The sequence below is a fragment of the Natator depressus genome, chromosome 2 (genome assembly GCF_965152275.1).
Source record: "Natator depressus isolate rNatDep1 chromosome 2, rNatDep2.hap1, whole genome shotgun sequence".
In the NCBI taxonomy this organism is placed as follows: domain Eukaryota; kingdom Metazoa; phylum Chordata; order Testudines; family Cheloniidae; genus Natator; species Natator depressus.
The window spans coordinates 235,362,979-235,387,517 of record NC_134235.1 but is presented as its reverse complement, the minus strand read 5'-3'; the positions used below and the strand labels follow the sequence as shown (position 1 = coordinate 235,387,517).

Below are 24,539 nucleotides of genomic sequence, written 5' to 3'. Positions count from 1 at the left end.
TGCAGAAGACATTATATACACAGACACCATGAAACAATACCTCTTCCCACCCCACTCTCCTGCTGGTAATAGCTTATCTAAAGTGATCGTCAAGTTGGGCCATTTCCAGCACAAATCCAGGTTTTCTCACCCTCCGCCCCCCCACAGACAAACTCACTCTCTTGCTCGTAATAGCCCATCCAAAGTGACCATGGCCCACCTTGATTATCATACACATTGTGAAGAGAGTGGTCACTTTGGATGGGCTATTACCAGCAAGAGAGTGAGTTTGTCTGTGGGGGGGCGGAGGGTGAGAAAACCTGGATTTGTGCTGGAAATGGCCCAACTTGACGATCACTTTAGATAAGCTATTACCAGCAGGAGAGTGGGGTGGGAGGAGGTATTGTTTCATGGTGTCTGTGTATATAATGTCTTCTGCAATTTCCACAGTATGCATCTGATGAAGTGATCTGTAGCTCACGAAAGCTTATGCTCAAATAAATTGGTTAGTCTCTAAGGTGCCACAAGTCCTCCTTTTCTTTTTGCAAATACAGACTAACACGGCTGTTACTCTGAAACCTGAGATAAAGAGCACTCTCCCAAAGGATCAAAAGGTGGTGTATCTGCATACTTTGCAAGCACTAAACTGAGATTCCACATAAGGACAGGTTCTCTTAATTGGTGCATTAACCAGACCTTTGAAGAATCTCATGATGGTGGGATGGCTGAAGTAAGTGCCCAATGGACAGTGGTATGATGAGTTGTAACACAAGTATTCTTTCATTGATGAAAGGGTGAGGCTAAGAAAGAGACCACTGGGATGATAATTAGTCTGTACCAGATTCAGTTAGGGTAAAGCAATAGGTAGAGACATTATCTGACGCCCAAAGAATAGAGAAGACTTTTTTGCATGTTTTGCTGTTCTTTTTTTTTTTCAACCTGCAGCAAGTTACTCATAATTTTTAGCCTATCTTTTGGCTAGGTCAGTCATCTTTTCTGAAGTCCTTACTATATGAACATAGTCCCATTAAAATTTTGAACAAAAGAGGGATTGAACAATATTTGCAAAGTTTGGTTTTATACAAGTTTGATTTGGTGTTAACTGAGGTACTTTATTCCTGCAGTTGGTTCAAGGTTGTCCTGGTCCTGAGATAAATGTTGTATGATGCATGTTAGATCAACTCCATTAGTCATGGTAGGCAAGTGGTGTGTAAGCTGCATGCTTGAGGGGGAAATTTAGTCTTGGTTCGTTAAAGGTATGTTAAATATCTATCCATGTCTTGATTATTGTGTAAGGAGGCAATTTATGTGCATATGCAAAATGTCAGCAAATGCAGAACACCTTAAACACAGCATTTTTAAATACTTGCCCTTTGATTTTACCAAACAGTCCTGGAGCTAGTGTCTAATCATTTTAAAAATAGCCTCCACATGATCCATAATACACTGCAGTAACTCCTTGCTTAATGTTGTAGTATGTGCCTGAAAAATGCTACTTTGAGCAAAACGATGTTAAGCAAATCCAATTTCCCATAAGAACTAATGTAAATAAGGGAGGTTAGGTTCCAGGGAATTTTTTTTTTGCTAGACAAAAGACTGTTTTTTATATATGTGTGTGTGTGTGTGTACACACACACACACACACACACACACTATAAGTTTTAACAGACGATTTAATACTGTACACAGCAATGATGATTGTGAAGCTTGGTTGAGGTGGTGGAGTCAGAAGGTGGAAGAGGGTGGGATATTTCCCAGGGAATGCCTTATTGCTAAATGATGAACTAGCACTCGGCTGAGCCCTCAAGGGTTAAGACGTTGTTAATGTAGCCTCACACTCTACAAGACCGCACGAATGGAGGGAGGGAAGACAGCATGGCAGAGAGAAACAGACACACCGTGTGTGTGTGAGAGAGAGACACACACACACATTGCCCCTTTAAGTACACTGACCCCACTGTAAGTACACTGCCTTTTTAAGTAGATCAGCAAGTTGAGACAGCAGCTGCTGCCAGCAAGCTACCTCCCTCCTGAGCCCTGTCATGTGTTGTTCCCCTCCTATCGTCCCATCCCCCACCGAGCTCTGTGGAGATGGGGCAAAGGAGCGGGGGGCAGGAGCCTGGGTGAGGGGGACACCCTGACATTAGCACCTCTCTTCCCCCCGCTTCCCTCCCTGCACAGCAACCAGGAGGCTCCCAGGGGCAGAGGGCAGGAGCAGCACATAGCAGTGGGGGGAGGGATAGCTGAACTGCCCGGCAATTGGTAACCTGTTGGGCGGCTGCCACACAGGGAACTTAGGGGAGCAGGGAGCTGATGGGGGGCTGCCGGTCCACCCTGGTTCCAAGCCCCCACCAGCTATCTGCAACGGGCTGCTCTTTCTGAAAGCAGTGGACAAAGCAGGCGGCTGCCAAACAACGCTATAAGGGAGCATTGTGCAACTTCAAACGAACATGTTCCCTAATCGATCAGCAACGTAACAACATTAACCAGGACGACTTTAAGTGAGTTACTGTAATTGAATATCACAAAGGCAAGTCTACCACTGTGTGGAAAACAAGCAGGGATGTTGGTGTTACTTTTTCTTGGGTGGGGATATCACTCACTGATCAGTGTTTAAAAACACACACACACACACACACGGATATGACAAGTTTTATTTTTCTGAAGAACACACTGTGCAGGTTATTTGATGCAAATTGTTTAAATTGTATCTTAAAGCAATATGCTTCATAAACATAGCAATGCCAATGCAGAGAGTTATCTAAGGATGTGGTGGGCAGGCTGTGAATTTGCATGTTTGGATGCGATTGTTTGCATAACTTTTCAGAAAACAAACCAAAACAGGACTCAGCCATCTTGGCTTACTTAGTGTCTTGGGCTGTATTGATGCTAGCAATTTTGGTGGAATATTCCCATCCTTGTTCTAGCATTAGTGAGGATTTGAGTAGGTCAGCCACTGGCATGTTTATGGCCGAGGCTGCTTGGAGCTGGTATAGTTGGAGATAAAATGGCTTACATTAGAACTTACTGTTGCTAGCACTAGGGGCATGCACTGTTAGTGTAACAATTAGAATTGACTTAATTTCAAACGTAAGGAAGGTCTTAATTGTTTGAGTATGCATGTATTTTGGAATTTGCTTCCCAGGGGATGTCTGTTACAGCTGTCTGTCTTGAAGCAGCTTTTAATTACAAAGGCTTTTGTGCCCACTTCGTCATTTACTGTCCTGTCTACATAGGGGGTTTCAAATGAGGAACCTCCATCTTATGCATGGTTAAAATTTGGTTGTAGCTAAATCCAGTTCCAACTGTTGGGCTGGCTACCATAGATGGAGCCAACCTGAGTTTTAAAAAATGCTCTAGTTCACAAGAGACACCTTAAAACTATGCTCTAACCCAGAAGTCCCCAAACTGTAGTGTGTGCCCCCTGGGAGGGGGCACAGAGGAATGTTCAGGGGGACACAGCTGCGGCCTGGGCCAGCCCCCATGGGAGGTGGGAAGGGAGTGCTACCCAGCTACATTCCTGGCTCCGGCTGCTGTCCCAGTTCCCTGGCTGCCAGCCTTGCACCCGGGACCCCGACACCTGGGGCCCCAGCTGCCAGTCACCTTACACTGTCCGTGTACCCTCCTGGAGCTGCGGCTCTGCTCCCAGCCCCGGTGGGTAGGGGGGGAGAGGAGGGTGCAAATGGGCGGGAGGGGGGAGGTAAAGGTTACCTGTTGCATCTTGTTTCAGATTAGGTAAAACCACCTCTTGGAGAGTGACTGTCATTTTAAGTTTTGTAAAGAACCTAGCATATTGCGGCCCCAATCTTGATCTGGGCCTTTGGGTGTTGCCATAGCGCAAATAAATAACTTATTCACGTTTTCTGGTTTTCTATCAGATCAGGTGTTCTTTTGCAAATATTTATACAAGAATTGTGGGATTACATATTTGTAGGAATCTAGGGTGCAAGTGTTCTGACACTTAACAACCAGACAACTATCTCCACCATGGAACTAATATTCACTGTGAACAGGTAACTGGTGCTACAACGCGTGCATGTGAGACATTAGCTCATGGGGCCCTACAACCAGTGTAACTAAGATTAGGAAGCGGAGTGTTATTTGCCAGCCAGAATTTTAAGGTTAAATGTATACATTGGGGATGGGGCAGTCTGAGAGCTTTTTGTTACTTAATGCTCAAATTGCTGAGCATTTACTCAATGGTGTGTATAAATATTCTCAGTGTTTCCTGCAAATGCAATTCTAAATCATTTTAGAATAATGGATGATTAAGTTTGCAGTTGAAATCTGGGAAATAAATATCTAACCTTAGCCTTTGAACAATTAATTGGGAGCCTGAAAAGGAACTGGGAATAAATAATTTCAGCCTTGTATTCTGTTCAGTCTCTACCCTGAGCTAGATGGCATGTTGAACCTTTGTCCAAACTGAGTTAAACCCAGACTGGCGAACAACCAAGTGTAGTTTGTTAATGATAGTGCTTAAATTCTGTTGAAGGACATTGAGAAGGGGATTTATTTATTACATAGTGCTTGGATCCCCAGTCAGGATTAGTGCATACATGCTGTGCAAACATGCCTAAAGCACTCGTGCTAGCTTTGGTGTAGACAGGCTTCAGGCAATTCACTACCATATATACCGGTAATGAAAATCTACTTCAGCTCGGTTGTACCATTGCTGGGAAACAACTAAAAAACACTTATCCATAGAATCACCCTTGCTGCTGTTTTATTCTGCAAATTCTGTAAAGTAGATGTGCTTAAACTTGCAAATTAAGATTGTGAAGATATATATTAAAATAAGTTTGTGGCCTTTAAGTCTCTCTAGGCTAGTGTTTCTCAAATGCAGGCACCATGGCTGCATGTGGCCACCAGGGGCTTTTCTTGCCTCCAAAGCCTCCTGGGCAGTGATTGAGGGGTGAAGGGGGCAGCAAGGTGAGATTAGGCCCTGCCCCCCATCTTGAGCCACAAACATCGGAAGAGCAGTTCCCCCACCTTCCCGGGGGCGGTGGGGCTGTGGCTTCCGGGCTTCAGCGCTGCTGTGGCAGGCAGCAGGCTCTGGCCACATGGCAGCGGGCTCTGACTGTGGGAACTTCGGGATCTGGGCTTCGGCTGCACAGCGGCAGACTCTGTCCCATGTTTGCTGGACTTCAGGCTCGCACGCCCCCCCCATCACCCCTGGCCCCTCACCCATCCACCCCATCGCTCCTGGCCCCCACTGCCTCCCTACCCACCTCCCCATCCAAGGTTTAATTTGTCCCCCCGTTTGCCAGGGCTGAGTAAAGCTGCTGTGAAAAGTGATATTTGCATGTTTGTTAATATTGCTTTTCACTGCCTCCCAGCTAGCTAACAAGTCTTTGCTGTGAAAAGCGATATTAACAAACATCACTTTTCAAATATTACAAATATCACTTTTCACAGAAGCAGACTTACTAGCTAGCAGGTCTAATACCCCAACACCCCCACCACCACCAAAAAAGCAAAAGAAAGAACAAAAAAGACACGAATATGCAAAGCACCTTATTTGTGTTTCTATTCTGTTTAGGTCCAGTAAAAAATAGAGACAGCTGTATGTTGTTGTTGTTGAGTCTTCAAAAACACCCCATCATAAATAAATTACTGTGATTGCACATGCATATGTATTTGTTTTTCCTAAAGTTAATTAACTATTTTAGGAAAAATTGTCAAAGCGGCCACAAGCAAGAGCTGTTGAGAACCCCTGCTCTAGGCAATCCCACTAAAAGGAGATGTTTCATTGTTTCAGGGTTGTCTTGTAGCAGAAGAAACAGCAGTGAACAACCACTAAAATTAAAGAGCAGTTTTTGTTAACTGCAGCAGAACCCCATTGATTTAATCTGGGGATTTGGGTTGTACCTAAAATTATGGTTAAATGTAAGTCAGTTAAAATCTGGTACATTATATCTAGAAAAAAGAAGAGGTTACTTGATCATGTGTTTATGCCAGTCACTGAAAGGTGAACATTGCTATGTAAAACAAGATTTCCATTTAAATGTTGGGTTACTCTGTGGTCTACCAACTTCCTTCAAAATGTCACAGTAATATGCAGTGAAATGTTTCTAGACCTTTTTGTAAGAAGCAAGTAGCTAATAAACCTGCTTGCTTAAGCTTCTACAGTTTTTAAAAATAAAAATACATACTTTTGTCCTGCTATTTCTTTACAATGAAGGTAGGATAGATAGCTTGCCTTTGTGAAGAACAAGGTATAGTTCAAAGGCAGAACTGAGTCATGAGCACCAGTTCTGGTCAGTGTGTAAGAACTATATTTATATGCTGAACTAAATAGTGTATGTGGATAAATTCAGCCTGTAAGGTACACAAAACTAAAATAGCCTGGGAGGAGTGGAGGCTGGAAAACATAATAGGATTATTTTCTATTGGCACAAAGGACATTCATGTATGCTACCAGAAAAGCATAAATTGCTATGTGGGATTTTTATCTTCAATCCAATCCAGCTGAAGTGGAAGTGTTAAAATGGACTGTGTGTCTTGCAGGCTAACAAGGCCTTTACAGCCTGCACTTAAAGTGTTAAATACCCAACACAAGAGTCTCCAGAAAGTTATAGTGTCAAATTGCAAGTAAGACTTTAATTTACCATTCCTGGGCAACTTAAATAGAAAGACCTCCATAGGCAAATCCTTGCCCCTAATAGACACAGGTTCAGGATTATTTCTTTCCTGTGACTGGTTTATGTCAACCTGACTGAACAAAGCTTTAACATCATCCCCAATCAAAAGATCCTTAGGGAATAACTTCCTTACACCAGCTATAACTTCATGTTTAACACCATTCCATTCAAGATGGATTCTGGCTAAAGGCACACTTACAGTAAAATCATATTTCAGAGTGATAGCCGTGTTGGTCTGTATCAGCAAAAAGAACGAGGAGTACTTGTGGCACCTTAGAGACTAACAAATTTATTTGGGCATAAGCTTTTGTGGGCTAAAACCCACTTCATCAGAGGATTACAATATTCACACTCTCTTTTATTTACCAAATAAATCTTCCTCTTTGACAAGATCTGCTTTAACAAGAGTGATGTTAGAAGTTGTAATTTGCCCTAAACAGCTTTTACCATTGACTTTTACATTCTCTGCACAAGTTATGGGGTTACCTTCACCTGAGCTCACAGTAAAAGCACTTACATAAAAGGTGGCAGTGTTGGGGTAAATTTGGTTACACACAGGCAACTGCTTAGAGTCAAACAGCATACCAACATTGTTACAAACTGAATAGATTCTATCCCCATCTCTGTGTTTGAGAGAAGCTGGCTTTTCAGGATGATACAGTTCCTGTTGTTTCTTTATTCTCTTGAGTTGGAGCTTAAGTCTGTCCACTTTTGCCTTAGCAATCGAATATATGCCATTCTTTGTTCATGTTAAAAAGACAGGCGTTCTCTTTCAGCGGCTTCTCCTTCCATATCAACTATTTTTTGCTTTTGTTCAAGTTCTACCTTCTGGTTTCTCACTGCAAGCATTTTCGCTAGGTCTGCTTCCTTATCACTGGCAATTAACAGATTTCTCAGTTCCTGCTCTGGGGTCTTTTTCTTAAGACAACCCCCTCTGTGAGCACAATTCTTCCAGGCTTTTTCTGTCAGGATCTTGATCCTGCGCCACTCGCTGTAACTGATTTTTAACCCTTAAACTCTGCAATATCAAAATTAAATTTTGACAAGCATGTGGTTCTGATCCAAAAACCCAGTTAACCTGTGGTAATGTGTATCCAACCACGACTACGCCACTGTGACCAGTGTCCTAGTGGGGGCCAGCTATGGTCACTCAATTAGGGTGAACTGCAAAGAATGGGGCTGCTAAACCTCATAAAGCTGGTGGATATTCCAATACTTAGATTTACCAAGCCAGCATAAAACAGCTTCTTTATTACCTTACTGGTTACGAAGAAGTCCAAACACACAGTTTCCTTAAAGTGATCCAGCCTCAGGCCTCTATCCAGGTACCCACGTCAAATATGATGATTTCTGAAAATCTTATTTCATCATATAAAAGAAAAGGTTCTACCAATCCCAAAGGTTCGACACATCACCTCCCAGGTTAATGAATATTCCAGATCTTGCCCAAATACACAGCCAATTCTTATTAACTAAACTAAAATTTATTAAAAAACAAGAGAGAGAGTGTGGTTAAAAGATGAATTTACATACAGACATGAGTTCAATTCATTGAGGTTCAGATTCATAGCATAGATGGTGAGCTTTGTCATTGCAAAGAGTTCTTTCAGAAATAGTTCATAGTCCAATGTCCAAATATCATATTCAGGGTGTACCAGCATAACTGGGACCTCAGTCTTGCGACTCAAACTTCCCCTGATGAAGCCTAAGCAGATCTGAGATGACAGAATCAGGACCCAAGGATCTTTCAATTTCATGTCCTCTTTGATAAATTGGGATTCCTCAGGGAACAAAAGGTAATCAGGATGACTTTGAAGCAGGTCCCTCACCTGTACTTAGCTATAGGAATTAACCTAAGGCCATTTGCTTTTTCCTCCACCATTCACAGTACATTTCAAAGAGAGATGAATACCTTGATATCCCGTGTTTACAATTCATTTAAATTATATCAGAATACAAGCATAGACAGGGATTGTTGATTACATTGACCCTACTCATACATATGTAAATACACAAAAACACAAACATGATCTCCCCACATGTCTTCTGTGGGGTTATTTATTTTGCAGGATGTTTAACCCTTTCTAGCCATGCATCACATGAGGACTGACAATATTCTTGTAATAATCCCAGCCCCAAGGAAACTGCAGAGTAAGACAAGACAGGATACACTGGAGGAAGATGACAACAGCAGTGAGCTTCTCTCTCTTGTTTTCTCTCTAATATAGTGGTTGGCTATGTCATCTGGGTATTAGGATAGCAAGGACTTTGCATTTGTGAATTTGCAAAGCAGCTTTTGCAACAAAGGATGCAGATGCTGCAGTTGAGATTAGGCATAACCCACAAGTAAAATACTCAATGAATTTGTATCACTAGCAATTTAATCAGATATAACTGCCATGACCTCTGCCTGCCATGCTTTTGAACTGCATAGGCTAGGAAAAATATTCATCTTTTTATTTGTTCTTTCTTACATCAAAAGTACCTAAAATTCAGTTTTAAATGTTGATACATTAAGATTTTGATTGTTTAGAACACACAAACCCAGAACTTGTCAAAGGAGAAATGTAATAGAGTTAATAGTATAACTACAGCAAATGGCTAAACCCCTGGTTAAGATATGTGAATAGGAGTAGAAGAAATAAATAGGGCTGTCGATTAATCGCACCTTTAACTCACGCAATTTAACTGAAAAAATTCATCGCAATTAAAAAAATTAATTGGGATTAATCGCAGTTTTAATCACTGTTAAACAATACAATAACAATTGAAACGTACTAAATATTTTGGATGTTTTTTCTACATTTTCAAATATATTGTATTCTGTGTTGTAATTCAAAGTGTATTTTCACTTTATATTATTTTTATTACAGATATTTGCACTGCAAAAATAAGAACATATTTTTCAGTTCACCTCATACAAGTACCATAGTGCAATCTGTTTATCGTGAAAGTGAAACTTAAAAATGTAGATTTTTTTGTTGTGGTTACATAACTGCACTCAAAACCAAAACAATGTAAAATTTTAGAGCCTACATGTCCACTCAGTTCTACTTCTTGTGCAGCCAATTGCTAAGAGAAACAAATTTGTTTACATTTACAGGAGATAATGCTGCCTGCTTCTTATTTACAATGTCACCTGAAAGTGAGAACAGACATTTGCATGGCACTTTTGTAGCCGGCATTGTAAGATATTTACGTGCCAGATATGCTAAACATTCATGTTCCCCTTCATGCTTTGGCCACCATTCCAGAGGACATGCTTCCCTGCTGAGGATGCTCGTTTAAAAAAAAAAGTGTTAATTAAATTTTGTGACTGAACTCCTTGGGGGAGAATTGTATGTCTCCTGCTCTGTATTTTACCTGCATTCCGCCATATATTTCATGTTATAGCAGTCTCGGATGATGACGCAGCACATGTTCATTTTAAGAACACTTTCACTGCAGATTTGACAAAACGCAAAGAAGGTACCAATGTGAGATTTCTAAAGATAACTACAGCACTTGACCCAAGGCTTAAGAATCTGAAGTGCTGTCCAAAATCTGAGAGGGACAGGGTGTGGAGCATGCTTTCAGAAGTTTTAAAAGAGCAATACTCCGATGCGGAAACTACAGAACCTGAACCACCAAAAAAGAAAATCAACCTTCTGCTGGTGACATCTGACTCAAATGATGAAAATGAACATGCATGGGTCTGCATTGCTTTGGATTGTTATTGAGTAGAGCCCATCATCAGCATAGAAATGTCTTCTGGAATGGTGGTCAAAGCATAAAGGGGAATACAAATGTTTAGCATATCTGGCATGTAAATACCTTGCAACTCCCGCTATAACAGTGCCATGTGAACGCCTGTTGTCACTTTCAGGTGACATTGTAAACAGGAAGCGGGCAGCATTATCTCCTGCAAATGTAAACAAACTCGTTTGTCTGAGCGACTGGCTGAACAAGAAGTAGGACTGAGTGGACTTGTAGGCAATAAAGTTTTATATTGTTTTATTTTTGAATGCAGTTATTTTTTGTACATAACTCTACATTTGTACATTCAACTTTCTCGATAAAGAGATCACATTACAGTACTTGTATTAGGTGAATTGAAAAATACTATTTAATTTTTACAGTGCAAATATTTATAATAAATATAATGTGAGCACTGTACACTTTGTATTCTGTGTTGTAATTGAAATCAATGTATTTGAAAATGTGAAAAACATCCAAAAATATTTATATAAATGGTATTCTATTGTTTAACAGCGTGATTAATCACGATTAATTTTTTTAATTGCTTGACAGCCCTAGAAATAAAGTCTCAATTCGGTTCTAGTTAATTTATTTTTTGCAGTGTTTATGCATAGTTTATAAACTATAAAAATCCCACGTGTCTATAAGCAGTACTTGCCTTTCTAACATTGATAGGTTTGCCAGAATAACTTCTTAAACCATGGAATCTTGGCTTGGACACACGTTTAAACAAAGCAGTATGAAGAAAGCATAATATAAATAAGGCCTTGCCCACATTAGGACAAAAGTAAACTGTATAAACCAGGTTAACACTTCAAAAACCACTTAACATAATAGAATCTGCATAAGTGTGTTAAATTAAATGATTACTAGTATTATAGTAGCCCTTAAGAGCCCTAGTAATGAACCATTTCCCCATTGTGCTGGGCACTGTGCAACCATTAAAGACGGAAAAAAGGTTGTAAGGTCTTGAAGTAGGAACAGTGTAATCCACATTGCTCCTTCTAGGAAACCATTCCAGTGCACTGAATGATGGGGCATATACTGGGATGCAGCCAGTGTTTACTGGGCTCATAACAAAGAAACAGGCCTCTGCCAGTTGCAGCGTCCCCACATTGTCCCCTGCAGCCTGGTTCTTTCAAAGGACTATTGTTCCCAGCTTGTTTGTGGCCCATTTGAAGTTTTTTTCCCCTGCTCATTCTATTGCTGCCCTTCTCCCACCGTATGTTTGGTTTCAGAGTAGCAGCCATGTTAGTCTGTATCCACAAAAAGAACAGGAGTACTTGTGGTACCTTAGAGACTAACAAATTGGTTTCTCATCTTTCATACTATGCTAATTTTGTTCTCAACATTTTCTATGCCCTCCTTTCCTGTCACTCCATCCTCCCTACTTCTTCCTGCTTCTCTTGCACTCCTTCTTCTTTCTGCTTGTCATGTGCCAATGTTAAGTTAATTTCTTCTAACATGAAGTATCTCACAGCACACATTATTTCTATCAACATAAGGGATCTATTTAGAACACTTCACCAGCTGCAATCATGATAATAATGTATATGTGTCTCCTTCAAAGCTGTCTAGTTATTATAGCTTTTGAATTATGTGAATATTTCTTTGGACTCCTGAATTAGGTGAAGATTAGCATCTTCAATTCCATTAGTCAGTGAATTTCATAATTTGGGGGGTGGGGGGAAGAGTAGGTGGGGGTGGGTGAGGGAGATATGGAAATACATAGAAACAAAGTGCCCTGAGCCTAGTTTACAATTAAGGCAAAACAAATTAATTCTGACCATAATATTCAGCTGGAAAGACTGGCTGTGCCATATCCATTCAAGGATCTTGACTATGGATAGAACTACTTTGAAATCAATGACAGCAAGCCTACAGAGACTTTAACAGGAGTCTGATTATCAAGACATTATAGCCTGTAACGTGAGCTGCTGTATTTTGAACCAACTATATCCTACATATAAAAAGCAATACTCTAGAGACTTCATTTATGAGTCGTTCCAATTCAGTTTTATTGAGCCATGGTCTGAGCCTGGTGATGTTTTAGACTGATATTTGTTTATATATGAATCTTCAATTATGACTCCTGGGAATCAAGATTTAGAAAGCCTCTTAATCCCATTAGGTTCTTTAGTCCCATTGATTTTCAGTGAGACTAAATCACTCGGGCACTTTTAAAAACTTTACCCCCAACATTACTTATGTTTTATAGCAATACATGATACAACTGACAACATCACTAACTGTTCAGAAGCACAGATTATCACTTCTAATGATCAGTGCTTCTGATTAAGCTTCACAGTTATGGACATAATGCTTCCCTAGTAGAACCTACAGAACCATGGTATGATTCTGCATTGCTAGAAGACAAAGGTTAAACTTCCTATTTCTCCTTGTCTCCGATTCTACACAAGGTTTTCTAAACTAGGTACCGGTACATTGTAACTGTGCTGTCCAAACTGCACAGAAAGTTTTAGTTTCCTATTTAATTTTAACTTCCTTTATACAGAAATTTTTCTCGTGGAATAAAATTTAAACCTAGTTTCTTTCGTGGGTTTGTAATGGGGATACAGTCAAATACACAATATGTATTAAGAAACAGGGTCATTCAGTTACATTTCTAACTTTATCAAGCAGAGTTTGAGAAACCACATAGTTATATTTTTCACTTACAACAAGATAGGTAGAGGATAATGGGGGAAAAATAAGGTTCAATAAATGTTGTTGAATATTCTGGTTATAGCTTCACAGTGCATGCTTCAGTTGTCCCCTAAACAAACAACCCTGGCTTATAGCGTGTTTGAGTTAGCACCCTAGTGGTGATTAATCTAATGTAGTAAACTGTCTAGATTGAAACTTGTTTCCCAAATTAGTGGGAAAGCAATTTTTCCAGTTTTTCTATGTTAACAGGTGATAGTTCAGTTCTTGTCCCAGGGTTGGAATCCATTTTTATTTTGAAGTGTTTGTACTAACTGCTAAAAACAAGTTGGCACCATAATCTATAGGCAAATGTTACTCTATACAGATTTCACTTTCACATACTTTCCCTCTGGATCGTGATGCTGTGAAGAGAATACTTTCTGACAACACTCACTGTCAACTTTGGGTATCTTCACTGAACTAAGTCAATCGTTAATTGGTGTAAGGCAGAGGTAGTCAATTATTTTTTGTTAAGGTCCAGATTTCTTGGTCAAAGTATAGTCAAGGTCCAGACTTCAGAGAAAATAATAATTAAATAAATGATAAAAAGTAAATAAAAAAAGGATTTTGGGGTCCGTTCAAAAGTGTCTTGTGTTCCGGATTTGGCCTGCAATCTGCCTATTGATTACCCTGATGTAAGGTATTTATTTGTGCTACTGCAAGATCAGAATTGAGTCTTAATTTCAATGTATTTATGTCATAGGGATGTTCCATATAAAAGCTATACTGATATTTAGATACAAAAATGTAGGAAATGAAGTTCCCTGGCATAAGACAATTTAAGCCCCTTCATTTCATCAGCTTTATAAAGACTCCTTCATCAGGAGAACATTTGTTTGTATCAAGATTTCCTGCTTTTCAGCTCTCAGTACTCACTGTAAAATGCATGTCCCCTTTCCTGTAAAAAGGCCATTGTATAGTTATTTGGCCGAGTCATTTTAAAATTCAAATTCTGTGAATACGGAATAGTTCAGTGTTTGCCAGATACCTCTTCTCCCGTTAACCACCCAGAGAATTTGAACTTGGTGTGTCAATAGCATTATATTAGCAAAACCAAGAAAATGGCAGCTCAGCACTCAAGTGAATTATCCTTTGATTGGTGTAGCTGAGGCCTGTCCTGTCGTGAGTAATTAAGACATGGAGGGGCAAAATAAGTTAGGAATGTAGAGAGGAGGTAAAGAGGAAATCGAACTGTGGATAGCCTGTGAAATGTGATTGGTTCCTGCAAAGTAAACAAGCCAATCCAAGAATGTGTGATGCAATGTATAGCAAATAGCGATGAGATGCGTAATGTATATAAAGGGAGAGGGTTTCTGTGTAACTTTGGAGCTGTGATGTACCTTGCATCCACTCCCCGCTCCCCCTCCCCCCACATTTGAGCCTAATCAACTTAGTGTAGCATTGCTATATGCCAGATAAAGATACTTGAATGGCGAAGGCTGGAGTCGAACTGAGTTCTTGGGGAGCTGAGTGCAAAGAGGTCTTGGAGGGAATAATTCTTACCGTGTGAAGTGTTTTCCTTTCTGGTTGTGCTCCCTTCTGGTAATGTGTTAATTTGAAAAGGTAACAGGAGAATTTAAGTGTCAGTTCACATTTTTATTGGATTTCCTACCTAGCTCTCACGAAACAAAGGTGAGGGCAACTGTGGTTCTTGACACCCAATATCTATTCAGTCAAGCATACATCGTGTCATAGCATCCTAAACTGATATGGCAGTACTACTTGAACATCATAAAGAAGCCATTTGTTTTATCTGTAAGGCAACCTGTTTAATTTTATCACTACATATATTTCTACCAATGTAAATATCTGTATGTTGGGGATTTCCAGTGCATCTATCTGTAGCATATAGTACTAGTAACCGCATGAAAGACTGGTACTTCAGGGGCGGGCATAGGAATAAAAATTTGACCACTTTTGGAGGGGCACGTTCTGTGCTCCCTCCGCGGCCCTGGGGCTGGAGGAGCTGTGTGCCCCCACTGATCATTGTGGGGGGTCCGTGCCCCTGCTTGCCCATGCCCCTGGGTACTTCGTTAGTTTTCAGAAGTTTTGATTAAGGTTGTGCCTTTCAGGCAATCTTTATTATAATCATCTCAAACTGTCACATGAAATTGAGGTGACTTAGTGTAAGCCAGTTTTTATTTAAAATATTCCTTTTGTTTCAGGGCTGTCACAGTCAAAGGCAACAGTTTTGCATCAGTTAAATTGAGGTTACCATTTGAATTGGGGTACCATCTAAAGGCTCAGTAGAGGGAAAACGTTAGCTAATTGTATTTAGTGTTGATATTTAGTTCAACGCAATTTTTTTATTTTATTTTTTTTAAATTAGCTGAAACTGCTACAGACTCTCCAAATTGCTGCGCTGGCTTGCCACAGAATTAGAATAGGCACCTTATTGAAGAACTTGCATCAAGCTTGTTGCAGAGTAGAGGGGGCCTTGCATATAACCTACTCCTAGAAACCTGATTGAGAGTTTTGTGAAAAAATTTAAGTCATGTCAACTGCAGTCCTAAACAAAGAGAGAATATCCCATTTGGGTGGAAGGCGTAAGAAAGGGAGGGGAGACGGTTTGTAGAATACCGGAAATCTATTAGTTGGTGGTCTAGTGCTGCTATGGAACATAAAAAGTTGTTGCTTACAGAACTTGCATAACTTACGGATACCCACAGTTAGTGTCTAGGGTAGAATAAATTGCAACTGTGTTGTACTTAGGATGGGCAAAAGGTGTTGAACACCTCTCCCACCACCTCAAAAACAAACAAAAAAAACCCCAAAAAAACCCGCCAAAAAACCTCAGGAATATAAATCAATAAAACAAAAATTCTCTTCTGGGGATTGCCCTTCACCCAGTTCCAAATTTCCCTATCTCAGTATTTAGTAAACACAAATCTCTAGTTTTCGCTTTCTTTCGGAAAGATAAACAGAAATCCCGAATTACCTTTAAACTAGGCTTCAAAACAAATTCACTCATATTAGCTGGATCCTCTCTGAAGGTGGGTAGCCAACTTTGCTCCCTGTAGCTGTTCAGCTTTCCTAGTGGTGTCCGTAACTAACTTAATGGGCTTCACCTGCTTCTGGTGTCTGCCCCTTTAACCTTTGCCTCCCAGAATCCTGAAGCTTCCTGATCCACATCCCAGGCAAGTTGTGTACTGTATCACATATACATTGTGTAATACAAACTTTATATATGTTAAGACTACAATACTTCCAACAAGCTGAACATATGAGAAGGGACGAGGTGGCTTGGAAAGGTTCATATTTCCATTACTCTTATCCTCTGTATCAAGCACATTTATGCTACCACTAATTTAATAAATGATAGCTAACTGCTTATATAGTAAAGGGAAAAAAGTTTCAAGATGCCTGGGTTTTCTTGAGGGAGAACCTTGGCACCTACATACCACAGGAACTGGCACATTAAACAATATGCATATGTTTCATTCTCAGTTAAAAAATATTTACAAAGGAGACTTCATCCTTTTTTGTTCATTGACAACTGGAACCGTCCTTCTGAGTGATTACAAAGTAGTAGCCTCAAACTTTTTCACTGTTATATTTTATTTTAAAAAACCTTCCAAGTAAACACAATACAGATAAGTACAAATAGCAAGAACAACGAGGAGTCCTTGTGGCACCTTAGAGACTAACAAATTTATTTGGGCATAAGCTTTTGTGGGTTAGAACCCACTTCGTCAGATGCATGTGAAGTGGGTTCTAGCCCACGAAAGCTTATGCCCAAATAAATTTGGGAGTCTCTAAGGTGCCACAAGGACTCCTCGTTGTTTTTGCTGATACAGACTAACACGGCTACCACTCTGAAACAAATAGCAAGGAAACTCAGAGATCCACATGTGCAAAGGCCCAAGGCTATGTAGAAATCTTCCTCTGTAAAATAGGTACATACACAATCTTTGCTAAAATACCATTAGACAGATGTTCATGTGCAGAAATATTTTAAGTAGGGTTACCAGGCATCCGGTTTTTGACCAGAATGCCCGGTTGAAAAAGGACCCTGGCGGCTCTGGTAAGTACCGCCGACCAGGCCATTAAAAGTTTGGTCGGCGGTGCTGCGGGGCTAAAGCAGGCTAGTCCCTACCTGTCTTGGCTGTGCACTGTGTCCCAGAGGCAACCAGCAGGTCCGGTTCCTAGGCGGGGGCACCAAGGGGCTCCACGCACTGCCCCCATCCCGAGCACTGGGTCTGCACTCCCATTGGCTGGGAACTGCGGCCAATGGGAGCTGCAGGGACAATGCCGGTGGGCAAGAGCAGCACACAGAGCCTCCTGGCCCTCCTGCCTAGGAGAGAGACCTGCCGGCTGCTTCTGTGGTGCAGCGCAGAGCCAGGACAGGTAGGAACTAGCCTGCCTTAGCCCCGCTGCGCCGCTGCCTGGGAGCTGCCCGAGGTAAACCCGAGCCCCGAGCCCCGACCCCCTGCTCCAGCCCTGAGCCTCCCCCAAACCCGCAGCCCCCTCCTGCACCCCAAACCCCTCATCCCCCAGCCCCACCCCAGACCCTGTACTCCCAGCCGGAGCCCTTACCCCCCCCTACACACCTGCCCCAGCCCAGAGCCCCCTCCCAGACCCTGTGAACCCTTCATCCCCGGCCCCACCCCAGAGCCTGCACCCCCAGCTGGAGCCCTCACCCCCTCCTGCACTCCAACCCCCTGCCTCAACCCACAGCCCCCTCCCACACTCTGAATCCCTAATCCCAACCCTCAGCCTGGAGCCCTCTCCCACACCCTGAACCCCTAATTTCTGGCCCCACCCTGGAGCCCGGCCCCCCAGTTAGAGCCATCACCCTCTCCAGCACCCTAACCCCCTACCCCAGCCCAGTGAAAGTGAGTCAGGGTGGGGAAGAGAGAGCCACCTAGGGATGGGGAATGTACTGAGTGAGGGGCAGGGCCTCAGGGAAGGGGCAGGGCTAGGGTGTTGGGTTTTGTGCAAGTAGAAAGTTGGCAATTCTAATTTTAAATCATGTTCTCATGAGGTCATAGTTTAAGCTGTTTTTGTAGGAAAGAGCAAAACTGGATGATTTGATAGCTGGAAAAATTTCAGTAAATAGGAGTGAGGATTTAACCTTTTGCAGGTTTGGTCTTTTTAAACTTAAAATGGTTAAATCAGAAAAAAAAAATCATAGCATTTTAAGAAAAAGCAGATTTTTTTTGTAAAGTGGTTTATTTAAAATACCTAAACAATGCCCTCATGCATTTGCTGTAGCAATCAATTATATTCTGGTACAGTATCATGTGGTTTAGTGCTGCGAGGCGCTTGGAGCTTGAGGGTGCTTGTGACTTTGCTAGGAGTGTCTGGATCCATAATTAGCAGAGAAATAAAACATTTAAACAAAGATTTGTATAACAGCCCAGATGGAAAAACTATTAAGCAATACAGTTAAAGGAAGTGAAGTAGTATGTATAGGATGGGTAGGCCACTTGTTTCAGGAGAGGCATTGGCCTTCCCATATATGGAAAAAGACATTTTAGTTGTTAACTTCATGAGGAATCTGTGCCCAGAACTACATTCATCACAGGGCTGCATTTCCTCAGGAATGTTTCTGTTCCAAGCTGTCTTAGTCATAGCCTCAACAGTGTGTCACATCTTTATAGACTTATTTATATAGTCTGCATGGATTTGCTGTGCGTCCACAGTTAGGCTTCCCTAAAAAGGTGATCTGCTTATAATTTCTCTTTTCCTCTAACAGTAAAGGCTGTGTGGTGCCAGCAATTTAATTCTACTTACTGAATTTAATACAGTGAAAAGAAGCAGCATATATTATATTATATTTAAACTGAAGCTTTTTGTAAATTAATACACAAAAAATTTAATTATAAAACAGGATTGCTACATGCACAATATGTCTGCTACAAACCCACAAAAGCAAGGAAATGCAAAGTTACCTAACAATACATACCTTTCTCTATCCACAGGCACACTCATTACCATTACCACTACTACTGTACACCACAGACTGCATACTGCAACCTTAACTCTTCCCCTCTTTCACCCTCCGCACAGACCCCTTTATCCGATTATTTTCCCCAAACATTAAGAGTTGTGGATGTTAAGTGTGATAGTCGGTTTTTGAGAGGGTAATTTGGCAAAGGGTGCAAACATGCACATGGAAGTTAGAGGAAGGCTCAGACCCTTACTGGGGCAGAATTCAGGATGCAGTGCATGGTCTCTGGTGTACAGTAATTGGATATTGGTAAGGTGTGTGGGACTAAAAGGATTATGCACTGTTAGGTAGCTTAACTTTCCATTTTTTTTCGTGTGTGTGAACGAACCCTTACTGCTGCACAGTTATGTTTTTGTGTCTTAATTTCTTAGGTTGTTTTATTTATGTTTCAATTAGGGTTAGCAGTTTGATGGGGAAGGCAATTCTGTTGGGGACAGAAATGCAGCCTCTGTGGCTGCATGTGAAACCTTTTCCATTGTAGTATAAAACTGGATAAAAAAGTGTAGATCCTGATGGAGAAGATTTTCAGTCAGACTTTGGTGCACCTATCCCCTATCAATCAAGCTTGGGGACAGAGTATGTAAACTTTCACTAGCAACTAAAAATGCTCCTAAATCCTTTATGAAAAACAAAAAGCCTATCCCCACTGCCCCAGATCTACTAATAATTGTCTTCTCTTCCAATATTTTTGAAAAATCGACAATTTTTAAGAGAAATCTGTCAGCAAAGAAATGTAAGGCTGCCAAAGAAAAGTTGCAGCCAGAGCCCATTTTCAAATAATTTCTGTTAAAAATGTTATGAAGAGAAACCAGATAAGAATTACATAGAAAATGTAAAGTGCCTAAGAACTTAAATGTCACACTGATTGGCTGTATGCTTGTCGAGAAAAACAGGACCATATGCTTCATTTTAGAACACTATGGAATTACTACCAGGTATTTCCATAATAATAAGGGAAACTAACAGTCCAGTAATTTTCTGGGTACAGTGGTTTATAAGCATTCAAATCCTGTGTTTTTCATATAACATATGCATAATATGTAGCTTACTCATATTTTTTAGGGATATCTTTATTAAGATTTGTAGTGCGAACAAAACACTTAATCCTTTTTTGTCTTGCCTGATTCCTGACATTTTCAGATCCATTTTAAAGTCATTTTACACTCAGAATGAGACATTTCTTTTGTAAATAGTTATGTGAAAATTTTGTGTTTTTATTTCTAACTGATCACTGAGTCTTATTTTTAATAGTTTCTCTGAGTTTTTACATTTGCACAGTAAAATATCTTACTAAATTTGATTTCTTCCTGCCTAAATTCCATTACATCTAATTTTTGTATTTTCAAGATGTCCAGGAGAGCTTCAAATAACTACCTATGGTATGAAACCATGGAAATAAAAACATTTCATATCTATTTATATTCCAACAGACTATGGAGCATTATTGTACACACTAGAATCTGTACTCTAACCTGGGATTATCTATATTATGACCTCCACCAACCTTCATTCTGAGAACAGAAGGAGTAATTTATTTTGAAAATGGTGCATGTATTTAACTAACTTACGGCCATTTGGACTAAATGAAATGACAGGAAAAGAGTGGTTTCATCACTGTGGCATCTTCCTAAAATAGCAATTAACTGGAAGGTGAATAAGGAGGGAAAACCTGTTAGGTCATATCAAAATGCCTTTTTTTATTTATATCTTTAGTATATTATACAGTGCCTTTGTGCAGTCTCATTTTAAATAACTGAAAAATGATGCTTCCACAAATTTCCGTGAGAGACTATTAGTCAGTCCAACATATCACAAAATCAGGGCATTTTTCTAATGTTTAGTTTAAATTGGTGGGTCTGCTCGCTCACCAGGGATAAAGGGACCAATTAAGGATGTTTATAAAAAACTAAATGATTTGTGTATCAGTCATCATCACAGGGAGATAACCGCTCTTTTTTGGTAATAAAAATGAGGTACTATCAACGATTGAGGTGTCAGAAGAAAAATGTTGAAACAAAATGATAATCTAAACAGTATTAAGTGACCAGGCCCGAATGGTATGCATCCAGTAGATTTGATGGAGCTTAAGTATGAAGTGGTTGAAGCACAGTGGATTGATTTAAATCAAAGCCGTTTTAAATCACTGATTTTAATCATGATATAAATTGGCAAGCAGGGAACCTTGATTTAAATAATTGATTTTAATCTTGTTGTGGATATGTACTTTTTAATTCTTTACCTAAAGAAAGATTAATTCTCGTTGGCTTTTAGCCATTACATCATGTTTTCTACAGCTCAATATAGCGTTTACACTAAATTTAATGGTTCTTTTTGGTAACCAAGAGGATACACAATAACTATACATATTTATTTAAGCAATTGTGAAGCATAATTTGCATTTATTCAGATTCTTAATTTTTACATTCATTTTAATTATGGTAGAAAATACACTTATTTACTAGATTTTTTTTTTATTATTATTACTTATGATTTGTGTCAAGCTCTATTTGGATGGAAATTAAAATTCAATTAAAATGCACAAACAGCATTTTTAATTTTTTATTGATTTAAATAAAGCTACCTTAAATGAGCTGGATACATTAGAAAAAAAGCAAGTTAATCAAAACGTGTTTTGCATTTAAAATTAACCAATTTATTAAACAAATTAAGTATGATCTGTAATCGGCGAATTGAGTTGTTTGTTTGGTCAAGTCCTTCAAGTTTTTAGAACTAGTCGCTACTTTAGAACTAGTTACACCTAGTTTTTATTCATAAATTAGAAGAGGGAAAACAAGTCTTCCTGCTTTTTTAACTTCCAGTCGGTTTTTTAATTTTGAAGGAGCAAGTAATTGAACTGAACTAGCTGAATAAACTGAAATGAAGAAAATAGTCTCTGCACCTGCAGAAAAGGGTGCTGCTGTTAAAAGCTGGTTTATCATTTCTATAAACTCTGGTTCCAGGTGTTTAGCCAGTGACTTCTGCCAGCTCAGTGGTTTGATTTTCTTTAAAACTTAGCAGCAAACATGTACTGCATAATTTTATTTTTTACAATTAAATGATGTTAATAAATTATAGTAAGTTTACGTATTAACATAGGTTGACATAATATCAAAATAAATTTTAAATAGGTTTATTTAAAAAAAACCCTCTATTTGATTTAAATTTAAAAAATACAATTTTTTTTTTAAAAATATCATCTGCTTTTATCCACCCTGGGCTGAACTGCTATCAAAAATTTGCAGTCTCTCATTAAAAACAGCTACTATACCAGAAGATTGGAGGATAGTAGATATCGTCCTTATATTTAGAAAAAGACTTTAGGGGGGATCCAGAGAATTATAGACTAGTAAGCCTTACATCTATACTTGGGAAATTTGTCGAAACAATTAAAAACAGAAAAATAAAAATCTGGGAAGATCATGATAGGATAGGTTCTAAAGAATGCGGTTTCTGCAACGAAAAATCATGACTCACAAATCTGTTAGAATTCACTGAAAGTGTCAATAATAGAATATATGAAGGAGAACCAACTGACATAAATTATTTATGCTTTTGAAAAGCCTTGGATAAGATCTCTAACTAGAAGCCACTAAATTAATGAATCTGTCCTGGCATGAGAGGCAAAGTATTGTCATGGATCAAAACCTGACTAAGGGACAGGAAACAAAGAGTAGGGAATAAATTATCAGTTTTTATCATGGCAAAAGGTATATCTCCAGATTCTGTACTAGGTGCGGTGTTTAATATATTTATTGACAATCTGATGGAGGGGTGAGCAGTGAGGTAGCAAAATTTTGCAGATGACAGCGTTGATTAGGTTAGTCAGTTCAGAGAAGAATGTGAAGAACGTCCGAGGGACTAACCAAACAAAATGAATGGGCATCACAGTAGCAGATGAAGTTCAGTGTTGATAAATGCAAAGTAATACACATTGGAGGGGGAAAAATTGTGCTACTTATGGCTTGTCTACGTGAACATTTAGTTTGCAGCAAGCTAGAGTGTAAGTTTATCCCTCACTAGCCTGCTGTTCACTAACTGTCCATATAGACCCTGCTGCCTTGCACTAATGGTTAGTATGCTTTGATCTACTGCTGTTTCAAAGCAGGGTAGATCAGAGCATGTTGAGGAATTGTTAGTCCGCATCAGCAGGGTCTCCATGGACAGTTAGTACTCAGCAAGCTAGGGAGGGGCAGATTCACACCCTAGCTTGCTGCAAACTGAATGTTTATGTAGGAAAGCCCTCATATTCCTAACAGGGTTCAAACTTCACTGTATTAAGTCAAGAGAGTTTTTAAAAAAAATTTGAAAATAAACTCTCCACAGTGGTACCTTCCTAGTATGACGTCCAATCTGCATATACTAGAAGTACAATTATATTTTGTTTAACCAGGTCATAACACACTCTCACCTAACCTATTTGACAAGATTAATTGAGGCATGTTATCACAATAATGTCTGAATCACATTTCTATGTCCATATTACCATGCTGTCGTACTATGTTTGGTATATTAGTAGCTCAACTACTTACATTTTATTTTTCAGACAAATTTCAACTCACTCATCTGGGTTGTACTACTATGTTGCTCGATTTGGCATGGATTTGCCCAACCAGGTACATCTAAATGTTGTAAAAACCTTGAATTCAGCAATAGATTGATTTAAAGTAAACTTGAACTGTATATTTTTACCATGGTTTCATTTAATATAAATAGCACACTTTTGCCTTCATGTACTTCATGGTAACATGTCAGAGAAGCAGTAATAATAATAATAAAATAGCTCATATTTTGCTTTTTCTTGGTGGCCTGTTTGAACTGGATTAACTTTGAGTTACATGGCTAGTAGTGAGTAATTTATTTATTTTAAATTAAGTGTGTGATTACCAGCATATTTTAAGATAAAATAATTTATTTCTGTTCCCTGACAGGTGGAAGTGATTGTATAAAAGCTAATGCAAAATCATGTGGGGAATGTATACAAGCAGGACCAAACTGTGGCTGGTGCAAAGAGGAAGTGAGTATATTTGTGAAATGCTTTCTCTGATGTTTTGTCTTAGGTGTTTTAGTACCCTAAAAACTATCTATTCTTAACCCTATTTTAGGATTTTCAATAGTAGCTATTTATTTCAGTGTCTACAATGTCTAAATCAAAGCTGAAGAACAATTCAAGTATCTTATGCTAAATAACTGGATGAAATCTGGATTGGCTAGCTCTGCCCATCAGAAAGTGCCAGAGATTTTGATCTCTCTTTCATTGCCAAATGTTAAGGGCACATAGACTTTAGGAGATCTGTCTCATAGTTATTTAAAATCATTCCAGCCTGGAGTCTGTCTGGATGTGTTTAATTATATTCTCCCAGTGACATTAGAGGATTGGTAATTTTAGATACAGACGAAGTGGAAGAGGGAAGCTGGGAGTGGGAGGTTTGAGGAGTTTAGATAGGTTTTAAACCTGAAATGTTGAAGTTTCCGTATTTGATTCTTAGGGTGGATTGGTGTTTTAGTTTTATATTTCGTAC

The 24,539-nt window shown here is 39.5% G+C and overlaps 1 protein-coding gene across 2 annotated transcripts in view; it reads left to right on the top strand.

The window, feature by feature from the left end:
- Window positions 1-24,539, top strand: part of ITGB1 (integrin subunit beta 1) — a 74,535-nt gene that overhangs the window by 7,042 nt on the left and 42,954 nt on the right. For both annotated transcript variants that reach the window (XM_074946192.1, XM_074946193.1), the window contains exons 2-3: window positions 23,564-23,633; window positions 23,949-24,034. In XM_074946192.1, the coding sequence (XP_074802293.1) occupies window positions 23,564-23,633; window positions 23,949-24,034 (156 nt within the window). The remainder of the gene's footprint in view (window positions 1-23,563; window positions 23,634-23,948; window positions 24,035-24,539) is intronic.